This window comes from Balaenoptera musculus, chromosome 2 (genome assembly GCF_009873245.2).
Source record: "Balaenoptera musculus isolate JJ_BM4_2016_0621 chromosome 2, mBalMus1.pri.v3, whole genome shotgun sequence".
In the NCBI taxonomy this organism is placed as follows: Eukaryota; Metazoa; Chordata; class Mammalia; order Artiodactyla; family Balaenopteridae; genus Balaenoptera; species Balaenoptera musculus.
Window position 1 is genome coordinate 41,781,781 of NC_045786.1, and position 17,337 is coordinate 41,799,117.

Genomic DNA, 17,337 nt, shown 5'->3' on the forward strand with positions numbered 1-17,337 from the left:
AATCTGTTTATCTTTTTGGAGAAATGTCTATTTAGGTCTTCTGCCCATTTTTGGGCTGGGCTGTTTTTTTGATATTGAGCTGCATGAGCTGCTTGTAAATTTTGGAGATTAATCCTTTGTCAGTTGCTTCATTTGCAAATATTTTCTCCCATTCTGAGGGTTGTCTTTTGGTCTTGTTTATGGTTTCCTTTGCTTCCTCTTTTTGGTTGTCGCTTGGGGAGGGACAGGGAGCTTGGGAGCGCAGAGCTGGGAACTGAGGCAGCTCTGCCCACGTTCTTCGCATTACACCACGCGGCCAGCTGGACTGAGGGGCCTCTCACAGGGACAGCAGGCCTGGACTCCGGGGAGGCAGCCAGCGATTCAGGAAGAGCGGCACAGGTGCCCGCAGGCAGCAGCGGCAACAGCTCCTACCGTGCATTCCAGCAGTTTTTCAGAGGATCAGACCCAGTAAATCCCTGTGGAGCTACATGCAAATGAGATTCTTCTTCCTGAATTAGTTTTTGGCAGCTCCCTTGTTTGGGGGTGGGATGAGGTGAAAAAAGTTGGCAAAGAAAGGCAAACTGACATTCATCTTTTTTACGTAGTAGAATCTATAGCAAGGACGTTTCTTACTGCGCTGATTTGACCGGAAATGGTTCTGACTCTTGGTGCCCCCGGGGTTAGGGTCCAGCTCCAGGGGACTTGAGTTCCCCGGGAGCTGCTTTGTGCTCCGGGGCTGTCCTCCTGAGTCCTGTTCCCGAAGGTACAGAAATCGGGTTTCACTGGGGAGAAGGGTCCCTCAGAGCTGGGCAGGGAGTGCCCCTTCACCAGGAACCCAGAGTATCCTGGAAGCCTTCACTTCAGGAAGCCCACAGGGACAGGAATACAACACAGTCACCACCGAGACTTAAAGGACATTTATTATTTTTTTTGAAAGGGTGGAGGGGGACTTTACAAGGGTCGGAAGCCGCTAACCAGAAAGGAAGATAAATAAAATACAAAGCCAGTACGTTGTGGCAAAATTCCAGAAAACACACTGAAAAAATCTTTACAGTTTAAAACTGCTTCACTTTATACATAATTACAAATTAATATACAGCATCTGGGTTTTAACCCCTTTTTATCTAATAGGATTCAGCACAGAAACGTTCATTTAGCATTTGAGAACAACAAACGAGAGCAGAGGTATAAGGTGCATGGTAATCACCCTCCTGCATGTCATGGTGTCCCCTGCGCGCCTGGCGGGGCGACACGCCAGAAACCTCAGGCTAAACCGTGACCGTGGGCCAGCCGACCGGGCGGGCCCCTGTCAGTGCTCTGGAGCTGCCCATCCTGGCAGGTGGTCACAAAAGGCAGACGCGTTCAAGGGGGTGACGACTGGGGTGAGCAGAGACCGGGCTCAGCCTGGGCGTCTGGAGCAGGCTGTCACCACCGTCTGCGGCACGAGAGACGTTAGCCAGCTGGGTCTGCCTGTCTTTAAACCTTAGCAAGATGGAGAACTCACTCAAGGCCTGTCGAACTTTTGACAAATTAAATTCGATTGGTACATGGAAAGAAGCCTTTGTTTTTTTCCCTCTTGTGGCAGCACTAAAAGACTTTTCACTTTAAAACCTGGCCAGCAGGCAGTAGATCCCAAAGCTCCGGTTAACTAGGAATGTTACGCTACATGGAAGGAAAATGACGAACCAAACCAAAACAATCTCTTTGCCCCTTTCCTTGTCTCCGAGGGTCAATCGGAGCAACAGCACCAGGTGGGGCCGTGACCCCAGGACCACAGGTGTGTGTGTGCCACACTGCCCCGCTGCAGGAAAGCAAGGCACACATTCCTCAACCACTGCCACCGTGGAATTGGCAGGGTTCTTTCTGGGCTTCCACATTCCAAGTGTGTCCACACCCCTTGGCAGTGTCTGGGGTCCCCTCCAAGCCACCCACTTCATGGCTGCTGAAGCCCACTCACCAGGACCGTCTCTCTCAACGCGCCCCGACCCCGGTCCCTGGGCTTAGCTGTCCTCTGGGCACAACTGGCCCCCCATCAACGCTGTATCAACAACTGCAGCTCCAAGGCCGATACCAAATCCTTGGGGAGAAAGAACTGGCTGTGGAAAAAGAACCTTTGTGACCAATGGATGAAATAGAAAGTACTTCTGTGAACGGGACCTTCGGGATGGAGTTCTGGCCCCTAAGGTTATGGTGCTACCTTTTATTTAAGACGGGGCCTATTTATAAACCCTACACACAATACCCACTTTCCAAATAAAGGTACGACAAACCCCAAGGATCTTAAAAATGTGTGCTCACTACTGCTAATACTAGGGGCTTGGGAAGATAACAAATAAGGGAGAATATCAGCAAAGTAACAACTTTTAGTGGTATTACCCTGAGACATGAGAGGAAAAAAAGGTAAGATTCGTACCTTTCCAAAAAAAAAGTCTTGATAAGGATTTCTTCCCCATAGACAGCTCTCACGGGGGGTAGAGGATGGAATGTTGGCAAAGGTTGAATTATGGCAATCTGCATGTTTTTAACCCTCTCCATTTTCAAAGAAAACAGTTAGCATAGTTGATTGTCTCGAAAGTGAAGCTGACTGTAGAGAGCGTTTAAAGTGCACATGCCACCCGACTGGGATGACGGCCACTGAGATGATGTAAGTTTTGAGAGGAGATGCAGCCTCCTTCCAGGCAGCTCACGAGATTCTGGAACTCTGGATGGTGTTTCCATCTGTCCCCCAAAACCTAAACACAAGGAAGGCCAGGCATCTGATTTCCGGAGCTAGAGAAGCACGGCCCCTAGCGTGGGGACACTGTGGAGAACTGAGTCTGAGCTGTCGCGGGAGACAGCCCCTTCTCACATGAAAGACACCTCAGTAACCAGGTCAGGCCTCAAGGTCAGAGGCGACCTCAAGGCCATCAGCAAAAGCAGGAGCAGCAACAATCCCAGGTGGTTCCCCAAGCGCAACAACAAAATCCCCGAGTTCCTTATCAAAGGGAGAGAGAGAGAGGATGAAGGCATGGAAAAGCACGGGTCCGGGTAAGTGGTTCTCTCTCTGCACCGCACACTGTTCTGGGGGAGATACCTTCTGATTCTGATTCTAAACTTGTCCAACCACAAGCTGACCAAAGTATTTTAAGTTAGTGGGGTGCAGGTGAAGGGGAAATCATCATTTTAAAAAAACTACCACCGAATAACCAAGGCAACCGAAACTTCACAACTAGTTGGGAGTAAAAGACCCTTTAAAGTTGAAAGCCAGCTGTGCAGCTATATACAGAAACTCAGCGTCCAGGGTGCTCTTTGTGAAGATCCTGCGTTAGGGCAAATGCCGTCAGCACTGAGCCCTGGTTTCAAGCCCGGAGACAGGGAGGCCCGGCCTACACGGACAGAGGAAGGAGGACGCAGGTCCTCACTCACCAGCCCCACCCCTTTACAGCAGAGCTTCTCTCTGTGGGACGGGGACCCACAGAGGTGAACCTGAGCCAGTGACAGGGACAGACGGCTGGGCTCCCTGTGGATCTGAGAAAGGCTGGCCGTACTCAAGCTGAGCTGTACGGACTGGTGGCAGGAGGCAACCTAACCTTTTGCTGTTTAGGGTCTTTGTGGGCGGGGGAGGGGGGTACATCAAGGTTCAATAGAAAATCAGCTGCTTCTGCTCAAAGTGTGTTTCTGAAGGGTAAGAAATCTCCATGACAAAACTAGGCAAATGTAGCCCATGGGTGGCAAGTTTCTTAACTCTCAAGCAAGGAAGAAGACATCCCTTGATCAAAGTATGAGGTGAGGGTGGGAGGAAGGAAGGAAATGGACCCCTCCCCCAACGCTTAATTTTCCTTTGGGCCTTCGAGGCACTTTGACAGACACGGGGGAGTAAGGAAGCAGCACCCGCTGCTTGACTGGACAGTTGAAACCGTTGGGCTGGTGTGTTCACCCTTAAAACACACACACACACACATACAAACATGCACACAACACACAAATAAATAAAACAAATCTAAGCTAAAAATTTTAAACCAGACCTCTTTCAAATAAACTGAAAGATAAATATCTCCATCTGCAAGGCCAGCTTGCAATTCATCAACAAGCACCAAGTTACAGATTTTTTTGTTTGTTTTTAAAAAATATGTTCAAAGACCCATGCTCCTGAGGGGCAAAAGGCAGGAATCAAAGACCACATTTAAAGCACAGAATTTTCCAGGGTCTCCCCTCCTGGGGGGTTAAACAAGTGTGGCAGGTGCAGGGGCCTCAGGGAGAAACATCCTGCACCTCCCGGCTGGTGACAAGCCTCAAGGAATACAGATCAAAACACAGTGGGACAAGAAAAAGAGAGAGAAGGAAAAGAACAAACAGGCAGCATCTGTGGGTTCCTCAAGGGGTAGAGTACAAAAACCAACAGGCCTTTCGTTTTTAAAACTTTTTAAAGAAATCAAATTTTGCCAGGCCTCCTGATAGGAGAACTTTCCAAGCCATACCTTCTGGCCAGCTCTTCTCTCGGTCTGTACTGGTGGGAACCGCTTCATATGGGCCTAACACACCCACCTGAACCTGCTTTTCGGCCAGCTGTCTAGTACAGGGTGGGCACGCCCTGGCAGCAGGAGAAGCAGGCGGTCCCTGTGCGGGTGGAGCGCGGATGGGGCCACCCTCTCCCACGGCGACTGCCAGGCAGGAGCAGCTTCCCTGGGGAGGCACCTCGAGGTCTCAGGAACACTGCCAGGAGGCCGTGGCCACTGCTGAATGGCCAGTGACAACCAAAAAGTGTCACGCCACAGGGGTGATGCTGAGGAGGCCTCTCTACTTCGTCTGTGCCCAGAACATGTGGGCAAACATCTTGGAAAGCCAATATATGATTTCTTTTAGACTTGATAAAATTAGGTATTTTTTCTTTTTAAAGTGACTGAAACACCAAAATCAAGGTGTTTCAAGATCGTCTGCTTTTTAAAGACATCAAGCCTTCTCTCACTGGTTCTCACAAATGTTTGTCGTCCCTTCTGAAGTGAAATGAGAAATACACGCGAAAAGGGGTGAGGCGTGCATGGGGTGAGTTTACAGGGAGACAGCCTGGGAGGGCTAGTGGGTGAGGCTCTGAGTGCGCGCTCCCTGAGCGGTGGCGGGCAGCGCCCCCTCGTGCGGGGCTTGAGCCAAGCCCAGCAGGCATCTGGTATAGACCGTGCACAGTTCTGGCGCACTCCACGTGTATGTGCAGACGGGCTACTGTACGTGTTCAGATGAAGTCCAAACTATCTGCTGTTTGATTTTTGGTTCTGTTCCCTAAAATAAAAGGCAGTAAGAGTTTCAGACCGCATTTGGAAACACTCTTTCAGCCTCTAGGAATTCCTGACATGTCCAAAACCATCACCTGGACTTCTGGGGCCACTACTCTCGGTGTAACATCCACCATCCAGCAGGGCTGGCCCCAACCCGAGAGGCATTGGGTTGCCAATCCTGGGCCTCCTTCCCCACCCTGACCCCCAAGACCATTTGCTCTTCTGGTCCAGGACCTGGGCAGTGCAGGAGGGCTGGGCGCCGCAGGGCACGGGTGTCAGTGTAGGAGTGCGCGCGCACAGGACAGCAGGGGGTGGGGCTGTAACCGCGGCGGGACAGGAGCGGCTGCCTCGGAGAGGAACGGGGTCAGCAGAAGATCTCCTCCCCCTCTGCAGGTACTTCGGATGCAGGGCCATCTGGAAAAAAGGAAACCAAGGCGGAAAAAGAAATTCAGAACTGCTCTTTTCACCGGTAAATTCTGTTCTTTCCTCCCCAAACACAAGTCTTCTGGGATGCAAACAGATGCCGGGCTGGTGGGCAATGACATCTGCCAGCCGGGCCTCCAGGTGACGTAGTGCACGAGGTCGTCAGTGATGTCCTCCGTGTCTACAGCTCCTTAAACTTTACAGAAACACTAGGCTTGCTGTTTATAAACAGGCCCGGAAGTAGGGATTTCTCTTCAACCTCCCACACAGAAGGGAGAGAGCAATCCTAATGAGAAGGACTCAGACCTTGTGCAGTGTGATTTGATAGCACGCCCTGTGGCGGCAGGCAGGTCAGTTAATCCCGAGCTTCAGCTTCCCAGTGTGTCTGGGGGTCAGCAACACCTCTCTCACAGTCACCTGCAGGATTAAAGCAGCCCTCAGAAAATGCTCACCAAGCCCCTGTTATTAATATTACTGGACCAGGCCTAGAAAGGCAGGGAGGACTGTAGGTGCTTCACTGAGGTGAGTTTCAGCTCCTCAGCTGGACAGTAAGTGTGAGAACTGGGCCCGCACTCTCTACTTCGTGCATGTGCCACACAGAGTGGGTTGTTAAATGTTCTCTGAATCTGTGTTCTTAGTGTAAGTTCCAACAGTCCTTTGCGGGCAGAGCAAGTGGGTTTGGTGAGATGTATGTGGCTCAGCTTTTACACACCGGAATGGCAGCCACCTCTTTTTAACCACTCCCACGCCGCCAAAGCCACCCACTCTTCAGGATCCAGGGACTACGCGGCCAGAGGGAGACCTGGTGTGTGTAACTCACCACCGGGCTGCGAGCGGCTTCCTTTGTTCTTCTTCTTTTTCTCCTTCTTTTCCTTTGGCTTAGCTAACCCAAACAGGCGGGTGGACGTGGACACTGGGGTCTGGCTCTGACCCTCTGGTACTCTGTTTGTCTGGCTGGTGGAACCCAGTATGTGAAAAGGCCCCTTTTCTTTGTGTGTCCGAGAGATGCTGTTCCTTTTTGGGGACACTGAGAGTTCTGAGTCCAATGACCCTGATTTGGCTATGGAAGGTGCCGGTGGCAAGAGGGTCTCCTCAGGATTCGGAAGGAAGGATGGGATCCTCATCAGCCTGGTGTGTTGATGTGAAACCTGCACATGGTCAAGAGAAGGGGTCTGACTTGGAGGCCGGCAGCATCCCCAGTGCCTACTCAGTGAACACTACCTGAGGTCACCGGCTGTGTCAGTGGGTCAGCCCCGTGTGCACCCACTGCCTTGGACTCCAGGGAAATGGTAAAAAGATTCTGATCTTCTCAGTTCCATTTCCTCCCTCCCTCAGGTAGTATCTATGAAAGTGCTAAAAATATCATCTGATACCATTACTATTTTTATTAACAGCAACATAAAGAATTAACAGTAGCTTGGAAGAGGCAGCTTAGAACTCCCATTCCCTGAAGAAGCAGGAAGAGCTGCTTATCCAACGACTGATTTACACGGGGGTGTAGATAATTATTTCAGGGCTAAGAGATTATAGAGGTCTGTTCAGGTTAAAGGGCAGGTGGAGACGTGCTTATACCAAGATCCTAGCCAAAGGTTAAACCAAAGATGAAGAGAGATAATCAGTCTAATCTGTGCTCCCGCTGGGCCTTGCAGCCTTCCCTGTGGAAGCCATCCTTGTGTCACGAGAAGCACACAGAGCCACTGGCTACTCCCCCACAGATGTGAAAAACTCCGCAGGAAGCTAAACTGCTCCCTCTGGAAGATGTCAGTTTCCTTTTCTTTCATGATCCAAGGTCAATCGATCAAACAAATGGCAACCTGAGCATCAGCAGACAGGAGGATCTGTGCGCTCCCAAGCTTCCCACCTGCCACAGGGGCCCGTTCCAGAATAACCGTAAAACACCACTGAAATAAACTCGGGGGGTCAGCGTGCTTCCCACATATTTAATTCCTTCCCATATTAGTAGCAGCTGCAGGAGAAGAAAGGCTTCATCCACAGTAGCGAGACAAATCAGGAATTAAGCAGAGCCCAGATGCCTGAGCACCCCTGAGCAGGAATATCCTCTCTCCGTAAGAGGGGCTGCCTTCCACCATTTGCTAGGATGGGCTCCTCCCTGTAGTTGATGCCCACTGACCCCACCATGTGGGTTCTTTCAGGAACTCAGGCGTTACTGCTCTCTGTGAGCCCAGGCACTGTACTCTGGGGGGACCTGTGTCCTCGGTGTGTTGTCCCCATCCAGCTACAAGTTCCTTTAGCTGGGGACCATTCTGATTTCTTATGTGCCACAGGGCAGAGGGGTTGCTCCCAAAATCCTGGACGGCTGACTTCCATCATCAGAGATGCTGAGGCTACTCCAGCCTAAGCCACTGAGGGCTGAGGGAAGTGCCAGGCATCCATTAACTCCCCTGGCCAAACCCCAACCCATCATGCTGAGAGATGCCAGAAAAAGGCTCACTTCCTCACCTGCCCCCTGGTGGTGCATAAAGAGATCTGTAGAAGCAGCCTTTATATTATCTGCCTACTTTCCTCCGCTGCTCAGAGGGTTCTTGGTTATGTGGGTCGTGACCCAGCCCTACAGTACCGGCCCGACAGCGACCCGGCCCCCCAGCGCCCCGTACCTGGCCGACGTCACAGTCGGCGGGCCTCTGGCTGAGCCGGTCGGCCTCCCGCTTCAGCTGCTCCTGCTCGCGCTCGAGCTGCCTCTGGGCGGCGCGCAGGCGCTCCAGGTCGCTCTGGTAGGCGACCTTCCTGTGCTGCAGCTCGTCGTGCTCGCGCTCCAGGTCCTGGCGGCCGCGCCGCAGCTCGTCCTCGCGCTGCGCCAGCCGCGCCTCGCGCTCCTGCAGCGCCCTCTCGCGGGCCTCCCACTCGCGCTCGCGCCGCCGCTTCTCCTCCAGGTGCTGCGCCTGCTGCCGCTGCAGGTTGGCCAGGTCCTGGCGCTGCTTCTCCAGGCTGCGCTGCTTCTCCTGCTCGATGAGGGAGCTGGGCCGCGACGCCGTCCGCGTGAGCGCCCGCTCGGTCAGCAGCAGCTTCTGGTCCTCGATGTAGCTGTCCTGCTGCAGCACCACCCCCTGCAGGGGAGACGCACGAGGGGGAACGATGCGCCTCCGCCCGGAGGACGAGGACGCCACCCCAGACTACGGCCCTCCCCTGGTTTCTAAGCTGCTCTGGGAAAATGCTCCAGCGTAACCCTGGGCGGCAACCAAGTCGCAATGTCAATGGTGCGGGGACTCGGATTTTTGCAGTCAGCAGCTTTGTCTGGGGTGGGGAGTGTGTGTTCTGGAGGTGGGAGGAGGTATGAACTGGACTGGTTAGAAATTGAGGATATTCCCAGAAAGCTGTGTGGGGAGGGTCACCCTATCCAAATACCACACAGAGACATGGAATATGGAAACTTACAATCCTACCAAAGGCCTTCCAGACTGAAACCACCTCCTCTGTGCATGTCAGCACCCCATGTGCTCTGGGGCATGGCTGTCAAGGGTACCTGCAGTCCACCACGTGCTCGTCAAGTCTAGTCTTAGCAGGTCGATGATACTCTAACCACTGCATTCTGGAACCTTTCTCATCATGAGAGCCAGTCTTCTCTAGTCTGAGGGCCCCATTTACCCATAAGAAACCTGTCAACCTCAAAGATCCAGGCCAACAATACCCTGGTCACTGATTCTCTCGAAACAAGTAAGTGAAGGGATAAAGGAGAAGGGCACACACCTGCAAAGTGCTGAGGAGCTCGTGGAGATGGACGACGCTCTGCACGACCTGCTGCAAAAGGAATCAAAGGACCATCACCTCAGACTCTGAGGCTCAGACCCCAGCACACTGCGTGTCATCTGACAAGAACCCACCCTACCACACAGCAAGGGGCTTGCATTTGAACCAAGTACTTTCAGACTGAAAGCACCACAGAGAATAAGCCAGTACAAGTAGCCAAGAAAAACAAGATCAAACGAAGTAACTGTGTATGTAGGAGGGAAGTCAGCACACAGTGAAAGGTATTACAAAGCTCCAATTATTTAAAATGACTGGCACAAAAATGGCACACACACCAATGTAACAAAACAGAAAGCCCAGAAGCAAACCGCAGCATTAGTATACGATACAAAGAGCATTTCTAGTCAATGGAGAAGGAAAGAATATTCAGTGAACTGTTCTGAAAAAACTGGCTAAATCTTTGGAAGAAATTAAGTTGGGATCCACAGAAAAAACATTCAAATGGATTGAAATGTTAAGTGTAGAAAAGAAATGTAAAAGAGCTGTAAGAAAATGTGAGAATGTTTTCTGATCTTGAAACAGGGAAGGCTTTCCAGAGACGGAAACAATGGAAGAAACCACACACACACACACACACACACACACACACACACACACTTTCAACTTTTACTATGTAAAAATGTATAATAAAAAGGCAAAGGAAACAGTGAACAGAACAAAGCAAAAAAAACCACTTTAATTTAAAAAAGGATCTCGTAGATCAATAAAATAATGAATATTCTAGTAGAAAAACAGGCACAGAACATAAACCAGCAATTTACAAAAGAAGAAATACAAATGGCCAATTATATAACATATTAAAGAGGATTCAACCTTATTTGAAATCAGAAAAATGCAAAAATAAAGAAATAACCACTTGAACTTATCAACAAAATGTCAATTAAAAAATAATTCCCAGTGTTGGTGAAAGTATGATGAGAATGGATACTCTTGTACTGACAGGGATAAACGCTGTATAATCTTTCTAGAGAGCGGATGACATGCTGAGGAAATAATCAGAGCCGTGCAGAAAAAAGTATGAAGATGCTCTTGGCTGCATCATTTAAAAAGAAAAAAAGTAGAGAAAGAACCACTGGAAAGATTAAATAAATTATGGCACATAACATAATAATATGCAGCTGTTAATTAGCATGTTTTGTATGAATATGCCCTGGGGAAAATGCTTCTGGTGTGTTAAGAGGAAAAAAAGGAGGATATGAAGCTCCAGGGAGTAGTGAAACAAATTGCATAAAACTATGTTTATGCAATTCACACTCACACATAAAATACACGTCCTGTATAAGAAAAGGCTGGAAATATGAACACCAAACATTTAATAGTAGCTATTTCTCAGTGGTACTATGTTTACTTATTTTTTTCCTCTTTTACATTATTGGATGTTTTCCAAATCTTCTACCACAAACATGTATTCTTTTTATAATATTTAAAACACAAAAACTTAATTATCAGGCTTAGCTCTTCTGAGAATACGATTTACCCCTCATTTAAGTTTATTCTTAATTAACAGAGAGAGGGAAAAGTCACAGCAGACCAGCTGACTCTGGCTGAGCATCCGCAGTGTATAATCCATGCTGGAATGCCTGAAAACCACTGGGTCTTGTACTGTCTCTTATCTGACTCTTCTCACTAAATATGAGGGGAAAGTTGCCAGGTGAAAAAATCAACCAAGGGCTACTTTTTAAGCAGCACCAGAGCACAACAGCCTGTGTGGGAGCAGGTTTACTTCATTCAAGGATGGACACCCTGAAGGGGGTTACGATGTCAGCGTGTAGACTAACATGCCAACAAACAGAAGACAACACCCTTTTGTGTTTTAGGGAAAAAAGGAAAGATTTCCTTAATCTGAAATTTCAAAAGAAAGCTCCTCAGGGACTTAAGGTATATTCTATTAAAAGCAGGAAGAAATACAGAGAACACCCTGAGAGGTACACCCTAGCACCCCACTGTCCTGGGTCCAATTCCAGCCTGCTGACACAGTCACACGCTTGGAGTCAACTAGGTTTGGAGACGGTAGTAACCCTGGGGAGGATTTCCTAAGAGGGACCCAAGGAGACGGGGAAACAGTGAAAGACGTGGGTTATCCTGCAGGGTCAGCAGAACTCAGCGGAAGGCAGGTGAAAGACTTGCATGGGGACCTGATCTCTAGCTAGGAGACGACAAGGCTACTTTTAGAGTGACACACACAGAGCGAAAAGCAGTGCTCGAAGAAGAAAACTCAAGCTGAGTTGCAGGATAAGACATTATTATGCAAAATTACCCACAAGTTAATTTGCCACGTTCCAGACTGTGGCTTCTGGTGCCAGGCTTGTGTTACAGCAAAGGTGGCTACAAATTCTACTCAGTGTGCGTGGATGGAAAGAAATCACCATGGGAGCTTCATGGCCCAAGTTTAGAGAAAGCAAGGGGCTTCTCAAGGACAGAGAAGCAGAGGCACTACTCTGGCAAAAGGGCAAGACGAGGCCCCGGGGCCAGGGAAAGGAAACACAACCGCACAGATCAGCCCGGAGCCAAGCTTGTTCATCATGGCAAAACAGAAATGAGTATTCCTAACCTAGCAATTATAACAAAATCATATTCTTTTAAATAGCTCATAATGTTCTCACCTCACTGTTTCTTTTAAGCATAAATACCAGGTTAGCATTTCCACCCTATAAAACAAACAAAAAAAGTGCATTTAAAAACAACGAAGACTCTGAGGCAAAAATGATATTCAGCGTGTGTCTGAGTTATGCTGTGACTTCCCGTTTTTGTTCTTTTCTACAGTAGCTTCTCACTGCAGGGCAGTGAAGATCTGAGGCCGAACTGTTACTGAAGCCTTGCAAAGAGTTCAGGTGGGTGTGTGCATATAAACGAGCCTCTTAATGAAACTGGTCCAGCCACGGCCGCGGCAGAGCTGTGCACGTAGACGCGGTGTCTGGAGACAGACCCAACGGCCAAGAACGTGGGGCTCTGAATTGTACTCTTTGCTTAAAAACGTGCTTTCCTCTTAAGATAAAACAGGAAATAAAAACGGCAAATTGGGCATCCAAAACAAAATCAAAGTAGGCTAATTTCAAAGACTATGAATTTAGAGGAAGTGCCAGGGAGGACTTAGGGAGTGTATTTTAGAAAGAAATACCTTTTTCAGACCACTATCCGATTCTGTCCTCCTAAGATCTTGACCATCATCTCCCTCTTCCTTCTCACCTCCTAAACAAACAAACAAGGTTTTTTTTTTTTTTTGCAGTTGTAAAACAGATTAGCCTAGGAAACACTATATACATAGCTTAGGGACAGAATATTTCTGAATCCTATTAATGCCAATGGCAGCTAAGTGATTGATTATTAATAATTTTACTGATGCAGAAGAACTAGAAGCGGAAAGGAAAAACAAGTGTTATTACCCCCCTTTGGCTATAGCTTAGCTGAGATCTCAGGAAAACCTCTTATATTACTCAAAATGAACATGACATTCATAGAGGTTCCTGAGTGTTTTAGCAGCTAGATACTCATTAGGGTCTGACTAAAACATTTACTGACTGATTGGGACAGAGGAGATAGAGCTACCAGAGTACAGATCACTTTTAGTTGTGATAGTAAAGGATTGCCCATAAGAACGCATGAGTTCAAAACCACTGACCTTTTGAAGCATTCATCTGATGGCTGTCAAATCCTCCAAAGGTCTCTGCTCTCCGGGGCAAGGAAACGGGGCCTACCATGCCTTCTTGTTCAACAGGGCTGCTGACAGCCTGCCCAAGTGTGCCTCCCAGGCTTCCACTCACCAAACCCTGAAGGATCTCCACTGCAAGAAAGGAAACATGCAAAACTGACATCTCCTCTTTCAATGGGAAAAAGAAAATCTCATGGTAATACACTATATGTACAGGGAAGATGAACAGAAAATTCCAAAGTGACTACGTGACTTCCTTTGCTCAGAGAAAGCTCTCAGCTCAGGATACATGCGTTAGTTGGATTCTACTGGAAATGCAGAGATTAACTCTTCAGCCTTATTCACATGAGACCTAGGAGATTTAAAAGGGTACAGGGAAGGCAGAGTAATTTACTGGAAGGAGCACGGCTCTTGGAGTCAGATCCAAAGCAGCCAAAAGGAATTCCCTAGGAAGTAAGGTGAGCCAATTTGAGAACTGCAGTTCAAACTGGCAGGCTTTTTGCCCCTCCCATAGGGTGGTCAAGGGGCTAGCTAGAGCAGTCTATGCATCTGAATTCTCAAATCCAACCAGCTAGGGTTCTCTTCTAGAGCAGCAGTGTCCCACAGAAAGGAGAAAGTGCTGAAAGTGGAATGAAAATTGAGCAGGAGAGAAGCAACAGAGATAAAGGAAAAAGAAGGTCCAGATGGAATAAGGGAGGAAACAGAGGCAGGGAATCTCCTAAGACAAGCCATTGTTATTTTCTAAAAACACTACATGAAAACAATACAAGAGTCCGAGGAAGTGAAACAAGCTATCTGAGCCTAAAAATTTAGGAAATGTATTTCACGCAAAAATGAGCAACAGAAAAACATCAAAGTCAAATCCCACACAAAGTTAAGAAAAGGCAGAGAGAGAGAAAGAACAAGGGGCATAACTTCCCTACATATAATAAAAGCACATCAGAGGGACATGTCCATAAAATAAGTGAGCTAATAAAATAAAGAAAATGACACAAGACATGAAAGAACCTAAGTCAGAATCAGAAAACACAGAAAGGAGGTGGCAAAACTCAAGTGGAAATGAAAGGAAAAAAGGTATCCCTTTAAGATATGAAAACTGAACTAGAATATGAGAGCAAATAAACCCAAAAGAAAATGACTTAAGATAATAGATGGTGAAAGGATATTTAAACATTAAAAAGATGAAGCTGTTAAAAAGTACTATGGGAAAGCAAGTAGTATTGAAGACAGGCAAAGATGATCCAACATATGGATAGCGGGAGTTCCTGAAGAAGAAAATCAAAGCAAGGGTGCAGGAAAAATACTAACAACTATAATACAAGAATACATCTCTGAAATCTGAAAAATCTGAAACTATATATCAAAATAGAACACTGTGAACCCCAGAACATCATTCCAGAATAACCAACACCAAGGTATATTCTAGTAAAACTACTCCGATTTAGGGGAAAAAAATCCTTTGGGCGTCTAGGCAAAGAGCATGCGACTTACGTGGGGAAAATCAAATTACGATCAGACTCTGCCAGCAATGCTTTACGTCAGAAAAAAATAAATAACATATTCGAGAATTAAGATACTCAGAGGAAGAAAACGTGAACCAAGGATTTTATATCCAGCAGAACAGATTTTCAAGTATAAAGGGCACAAATTATTACCAATATGCAAGGACTCGGTATATTATCCTCGTGAACCTTTCCTGAGACATCTACTAAAGAATAAGCTTTAGACATCCAAAATGACTGGAGAGACACTGATAAAAACTGGTGGTGGTTCTTGCAGAATGAAGACTACAGGTCGGGTCTGAAAAGGGGAGAGTGCCGTATACAGTGGTTGTAAGCTGACAGTATAGACAGAGTACAGCTGGTAAATAAAAAAGGGGGGAGGGAATGGGGATAGCATAAAAGAGTCATATTCAGTGACAGAAGTTTTAGTATTGTTATTCTGATGTGTATGTTAGGGTAAACATAGGATATTTTATTTCTACGATGTATCCTTGAGAATGAGGATTCACAATGTGGAAGAAAAGAGATACAGATGTAATATAGACGAGATTAAGCCCTGTAGTCCACAATTTGAATTAAATATGTATCAGTGTGAATTCATCACCCCATCCCCTCACGCACACACACAAGTATATTTCCCCCAAAGCGGCCCACTGAAAAGGCCCAACCTAGTAACAATGAAAACCCCAGCAGCAATAACCACCCCTAGCGCCTAGACAGTGGTCTTGAAACGTCATTTCCCACTAAAAGAAACCAGAGCTTCTCAGAAAGATGGCTAATTCCAGGTATGGGCAGAAAACAAGATGAGCCTGGAACATCTTAACATAGCAAATAGCAAAGCAGCTCTCAAAGACTGCTGGGGTCACGCCAAAAGGACTCAGAGGCCCCACAAAGAGGTGCCCCTTGGCAAAGAGAGGACCTTTTTAACTTTTAATAAGGATAAGAACTGCAATGACTTGAAGCGCATCAGACATATTTAATTCATGGGTCTATAATAGTATATTAAAAGTACTGGTCACTTTCAGAGAATGACCATAAATCAATTCACTACTTTGAAAACTGGTAAATAATGGGGGGGGGGGGCGGAAATCAAGCATTTATCCTTTTATCTTGTTTTTCCTATATGTTACAAAATAAAGAAGACAACTGGACATTTTGTGTCCCCAGATGAAAGAGCACAACACTACGGTAACACAGCTTGCCAAAGGGATTATGTCTGAGCAACTGAGCCTCCGAGTCCAGCAGAGGATCTGAAGGAAACGGAGGGCAGAAGAACAGAACCCCTGTGTGAATAAAACCCAAAAAGAGAAACCCATAGGTCAAAGCTCAAGGATAAATTGTGTGGAAAAGAAAGGGATGGTGGGGTGGGTGGGGGACTGTAAATAAAGAATCCTAAAAGGCATATCAAAAACCATGAATACAGCTGAACCACAGGGTCTATGAACAGGCACTTGGCCATAAAACCATAAAGAAACCTAAGTGATTACTATAAAAGTCACAATATACCTGTTCCTTTCAGGAGGGAGGGAGAGAGCTCTGATGGGGACAGGACATGTGGAAGGGCTTTTAGGGGTTTCTTGACCTGGGCAGTAGTTACAAGGATGCCCACCTGATAATAATTTACTAAAGCGAAATATGTATTGCGTTGTTTTCTGTATTTGTGATTTATTTTACAATAAAAAAGTACGAACTGGTAGATAATATTAGTGTGTAAACCACTGTGGGAGGAGACAAAGAGGGGGGCAATGCTGAATGTAAATTACCCTCATTTATTGCACTTTTCATTAAAGGCCCTCCTTTGAGAGCCTCTTCTGTGTTGGATCGGAAGAGGATTCTAGAGCTTTGAGTTGGGGAGCAATCCTCTGGCAAGGGAGTGCTGCACTCAGTCATGTCCCGGAAAATCATCTCCTTCTCTTCCAGTAAGAGTAGGATCTGCTGGTCCTTTTGTTGAAGTTGTTCTGCAGGTGCACAGAGAAGAGATCTGGTGACTTGACTGTTCACTATGATGAGATGACTAAGACATGAGCACCACCTTGTGGTAACGCATGGAACCACAAGGAACACAGCTTCCCCACTTTCTTTTTCATCATGAAGGCAGTATCAAGCTTTTGACCTGTAATGTCCACCTGGAAAACTATCCCGGGTCTTTCTAGGCAAATACTAGAATTTCTGACATAACGAACTTGCACTCTGTTCCATTCTCCTGCCTCCTGTTTATTTCTCAACCCACACACTCTTCTCTGGCTTCTGCCCATCACTCTGCATCTGCTCTTTCCAAGGTTACCCTTCACTACTGAATCCAGTGAAGTCTTTCATTTCATCTTTTCCAGCATGGATGACTTCCCCCATTTAAAACTGTTTCCCGGACTTCCCTGGTGGCGCAGTGGTTAAGAATCCGCCTGCCGATGCAGGGGACACGGCTTCGAGCCCTGGTCCGGGAAGATCCCACATGCCGCGGAGCAACTAAGCCCGTGTGCCACAAACTACTGAGCCTGCGCTCTACAGCCTGCGAGCCACAACTACTGAAGCCTGCGCACGCCTAGAGCCCGTACTCCGCAACAAGAGAAGCCACTGCAATGAGAAGGCCCCACTAGCTGCAACTAGAGAAAGCCTGCGTACAGCAACGAAGACCCAAGGCAGCCCAAAACGAATGAATGAATGAATAAAATAATAAAATAAAATAAAACTGTTTCCCTCCCCATCCGCTTTTGAGGACACTGCTGGTTCTCTTCCTACCACTCTTACTCCAGCACTTTACAGACCAGACCTG

General features: G+C 47.3%; 1 protein-coding gene across 9 annotated transcripts in view; it reads right to left on the reverse strand.

Annotated features, from left to right (window-relative positions):
- Positions 1-881: 881 nt before the first annotated feature.
- Positions 882-17,337, reverse strand: part of AKAP13 (A-kinase anchoring protein 13) — a 344,813-nt gene continuing 328,357 nt past the window's right edge. For 8 of the 9 annotated variants that reach the window (XM_036844174.1, XM_036844173.1, XM_036844172.1 and 5 more), the window contains 8 exons: positions 16,331-16,525; positions 13,036-13,197; positions 12,535-12,605; positions 12,020-12,064; positions 9,357-9,407; positions 8,267-8,716; positions 6,472-6,799; positions 882-5,642 (listed from right to left, as the gene is read on the reverse strand). In XM_036844174.1, the coding sequence (XP_036700069.1) occupies positions 5,593-5,642; positions 6,472-6,799; positions 8,267-8,716; positions 9,357-9,407; positions 12,020-12,064; positions 12,535-12,605; positions 13,036-13,197; positions 16,331-16,525 (1,352 nt within the window). In that variant the 3' untranslated portion in view covers positions 882-5,592. The remainder of the gene's footprint in view (positions 5,643-6,471; positions 6,800-8,266; positions 8,717-9,356; positions 9,408-12,019; positions 12,065-12,534; positions 12,606-13,035; positions 13,198-16,330; positions 16,526-17,337) is intronic. The other variant, XM_036844171.1, reaches the window with a different exon arrangement.